Source organism: Rhinopithecus bieti, unplaced genomic scaffold (assembly GCF_001698545.2).
Source record: "Rhinopithecus bieti isolate Rb0 unplaced genomic scaffold, ASM169854v2 scaffold_4475, whole genome shotgun sequence".
Taxonomy (NCBI): Eukaryota; Metazoa; Chordata; class Mammalia; order Primates; family Cercopithecidae; genus Rhinopithecus; species Rhinopithecus bieti.
The window spans coordinates 28,844-33,186 of record NW_016804399.1 but is presented as its reverse complement, the minus strand read 5'-3'; the positions used below and the strand labels follow the sequence as shown (position 1 = coordinate 33,186).

At 38.8% G+C, this 4,343-nt stretch overlaps 1 protein-coding gene across 1 annotated transcript in view; it reads right to left on the bottom strand.

Annotated features, from left to right (window-relative positions):
- FAM13B (family with sequence similarity 13 member B) overlaps positions 1–4,343 on the bottom strand; it is a 46,155-nt gene that overhangs the window by 16,854 nt on the left and 24,958 nt on the right. The window contains exons 7-8 of the mRNA XM_017867835.1: positions 2,336–2,401; positions 125–335 (exon numbers count right to left, since the gene is read on the bottom strand). Of these exons, the coding sequence (XP_017723324.1) occupies positions 125–335; positions 2,336–2,401 (277 nt within the window). The remainder of the gene's footprint in view (positions 1–124; positions 336–2,335; positions 2,402–4,343) is intronic.

Below are 4,343 nucleotides of genomic sequence, written 5' to 3'. Positions count from 1 at the left end.
TTTTTTTTTTTTTTTTTTTGAGATGGAGTGTCACTATTGAAGCCCATGCTGGAAGACTAAATATCTCAAAAGACTTGGGTATATAATAGGAATTGCCTCTTGTAAGTACATAAAAATCATATACCTAGTAAAAGACAGTGCTTTAGATGAGGAATCCAACTTTTCTGGATCATGTAGGAAACGTTGGCTTTGCCCAAAATCTAAACTGCGGTGTGATAATACTGGAGGACAGTCCTCTTCCAAGGGGTGATGATTCATTCTTCCAGCTTGTGGGGACAGCTGAGCTTCTCCAGACTCAGAGTCCTCCTGCCAAGACTTAAAAGCAGGAAATGGCTCTATAAAAAAACACAAAGAATAGTATCATGGGTCTCTTGATTCCACATGGGAAAAAAGTCACAAAATATCAGCTATGTGTTCCTTAAATCATACCATTACATAGCGTTTTATATATACATATATGTCTTCATAAAGCCTACTATAGTTTAAAATTATTCAAGCTTCAATTTTTAGCCCAGAGTTCTTTTTTTTTTTGAGATAAGGGCTCGCTCTGCTGCCCAGGCTGGAGTTCAGCGTCATGATGGTGGCTCACTGCAGCCTCGACCTCCTAGGCTCAAGCAATCCTCCCACCTCAGCCTCCCAAGCAGCTGGGACTACAGGCGCTTGCTACTATGCCTGACTAATTTTCTTTTTTTGTTGTTGGTAGACACGAGGTCTCACTATGTTGGCCAGGCTGGTCTTGAACTCCTAGGCTCAAGTGATCCTCCGAATGTGCTGGGATTACAGGCATGAGCCACTGTGCCCAACCCAGAGTTCTATTTCCATATAAATTTAAATTTCTGAACCCAGTGGCAAAGCAAGAAAGGACACTGTCAAGCTCTTTAAACCCAATTTAATTCTAAAGATGTTATTTAATGTAATTCTGAACTTTTCTAAAGATGTTTTATTTACAAATGTTACTTTTCAAGTAGGGGAAAACTAGAAACAGCAAGAACTGAAGTTCTTTCTTAGAAATTTAACTTAAAAGCCAAATGATGCCAGGTGTATGACCTGTCCCTCACTGTCAAATAGTTATATTAAGACAAAGTGGGAGCTGCTCCCCATGTTACACAGAACACTCACCAAATGGAGCTCTCTGACTTTAGAAGAATTCTAACATTCCCAAAAGGAGGAGCTAATTCACCTGACAGCACCTGGCCTCTAATATTAAACTGTGACGGTTATCTTCTGTTACAGGATTCCTATGTATAATATATATTTTAATAATACCCAACAGTGTTACTAAGACAAAACTTAATAGCACTAGGCCTTCTTAAGCACATTTACTTTACAGCAGTTATCCTGTATGCCCTCAAGTGAAAGCTATGTTAATACATTCAATGTCTTTGCAAATATAATATTTGATTACATACAGAACACATACAGACCATACACACAATCCACAAATATACCCCAAATACGAAATTAAGTAAAGGAGGGAAAAAAAAATTGCCATCTACACATTATCTTTTTATTTATTTATTTATTTATTTTGAGCTGGAGTCTCGCTCTGTCACCCAGGCTGGAGTGCAGTGGCGCGATCTTGACTCACTGCAACCTCTGCCTCCTGGGTTCAAGCGATTCTCCTGCCTCAGCCTCCCTAGTAGCTGATATTACAGGAGCCTGCTACCATGCCTAATATTTGTATTTTCAGTTGAGATGGGGTTTCACCACGTTGGCCAGGCTGGTTACGAACTCCTGACTCAAGTGATCCACCTGCCTCCCAAAGTGCTAGGATTACAAGCGTGAGCCACCACACCCGGCAGCTTTTTAAATAACTACACTTAAAATTTTGATGCTATTGGCTATTAGCAATAGTGAAAATGAATGCAAAGAGGGCTTGACAGTGTCAAAATTCAAGAGTGATGTTTTCTTTTTCCTCACACAGTAGCTAAGATTGCTGCTTTAGTAATTTAACTTTAGGCATTAGCAATTTAAAGCATTACCTTTCCTTTCAAAATAATAACATAATTTAGTTTGTTTTTGAAGCCCAGATCAATCTGAGAATTAAAAATTAGGTACAAAGCGTGCAATCCCACAATAAACCCAACAATAAAGTGATTTTCAAAGCAACCCTTGTACCTGTGTCCCAGCAAATAAGTAACTGGTAGTAAACATTTTATGAGAAATATCCTATTTTAAGAAAAGACAAAAGTAACAGCAATTTTTTCTGGGTTCACTTTGAACCCAGAACAGTTTTCCTAAGATATGGGGACAGCAGGAGAAGGGCTTAATAAAAAGACAAACAAAGTGAACCATAAAAAGGCAAAAAAACTAAACTATGGTGAACCATACTTACCCTCCCCATCTCTCTGCAGATGCATTGTTTTGAAATCAATGAGGGGAAAAGTGATAGGGCATGACGCTAATAAAATGGAAAAAATGGCAAAAAATACTAAAGTGAACACACGGCACAGTCAGAACAAACCATACACATAACACAAAGCCAAAGATACCAAAAACATTTCCCTAAAACCAGTTAGGCATTCTGTTCAAAAACTTTATTAAAAGAAATAACTACTAACTAGATTTTAACAAACATAAACATAACATTTCCATTTCAGCAAACAATGCAAAAAAGGGGGCGGGGAAACTCAAAGTAGCGCTATTAACTCAAACATAAAACTGAAAAAATGGAAATTCTTAAGCAGGCACTGTTTGAAGCTTTTCAGTATAAATGATTTCAAAGAAAAAAATCTCCCTTAGTTTGCTCTTTGAAAAAATTCTACTGCATTTCATTCCAGAGTTAGCAGGAGAGAATCTGAAGATGGTATCCACTTCCATTAAAAGTCAAAACTTTGTGAACAGCTGCTACAAATTCATACTGGTGACAGTCATGTGCTACCTGCTTGCTAACTACTGCATTCTGCTGACTATTTTTCTTATCCTTTGAGGAAAAAACAAAATAAAAACCATATACTTAGGAATAGTGACATAGGGCTCTATTTGGAGTCATCCCACTTCTCTACAAAGAGTCACATCAAACAAAGCATGTCTGATTCCGAGGTATCCAGGGTCTAAAGTAAGTTGGTCTCTTAAATAAATAAGACTTTCTCATTTAGAATATCCTAACTCCTGGCCGGGCATGGTGGCTCACGCCTGTAATCACAGCACTTTGGGAGGCCAAGGCGGGCAGATCACCTGAGGTCGGGAGTTTGGGACCAGCCTGACCAACATGGAGAAACTCCATCTCTACTAAAATACAAAATTAGCCAGGCATGGTGGTACATGTCTATAACCCCAGCTACTCGGGAGGCTGAGGCAGGAGAATTGCTTGAACCTGGGAGGCAGAGGTTGCGCTAAGGTGAGATCATGCCATTGCACTGCAGCCTGGGCAACAAGAGCAAAACTCCATCTCCAAAAAAAAAAAAAAAAAAAAAAAAAAAAAAAAAAAGAATATCCTAACTCCTAATTGTGGAAAATCAATCAATGTTTGCATTAGTGACAAAGTTAGAAGAAACAACATGGTCTACAAACAGCCACTCTACAAAGCACATGCATAGTTTATGGCTGGGAAGTTCACTCTGGTGTCTGTAACCATTGGCTTTCTGAAAGTCGCAGACCCCTATTTCTGGAAGAGCAAGTAGGAGACCTACATAGACTTGTTTAGGCTGTTGAACCAGGACAGCTCAGGCACTGAAAATCAGGCATCCGCAGCCTACAGGTTACCTCCTTTATCTATACCAAGGTATAGGTGCTGGATTCTGACATGGAAAAAAAAGTCCAGTATCAGGTTCTCTTTCAGGGAGACTCAAGAACACTGAAGTTAGACAGAGAAGGTCCATTCTCTTCACACAATGAAAAACAATTGTTCTTCTATGTTTAAAATGTAATCAGGACTCCCAGGCCAAAGATCATACAGAACTATTTATCTGCATCTTCTAACAGGAAGAAACAAAAGTGCTTTATCAGAATCCCAGCTGCTTCCTTTGAAGACTCATTTCCTAGCAATGCTCCAAGGGATGCTCTGTCGACCACCATTCCTTTTATTTCAGCCACAATAAATAACAAAAAAGAACATTTAATCTTCAACTGCCACCAGTATGCTAACATATCCCCTAACACTGGGAAGCATCTTCATAAATTCCAGATGTCCTGAATAACCCAGAACAAAGCAAATGAAAGACAACTTCCTAATTTAGTCTAAGTTAAAACAGATAATATGCCACTGGGCATGCCAAACATCTAGACCTATATAAAAAGGAGGCTGGGGAGGAGACAGCAATAAAAATTGGCACAGACAATGACTTGGATGGGGCTCTTAAAAAAAAAAATGCCTAGACCTTAAAAAAAAAAAAAAAAAAAAA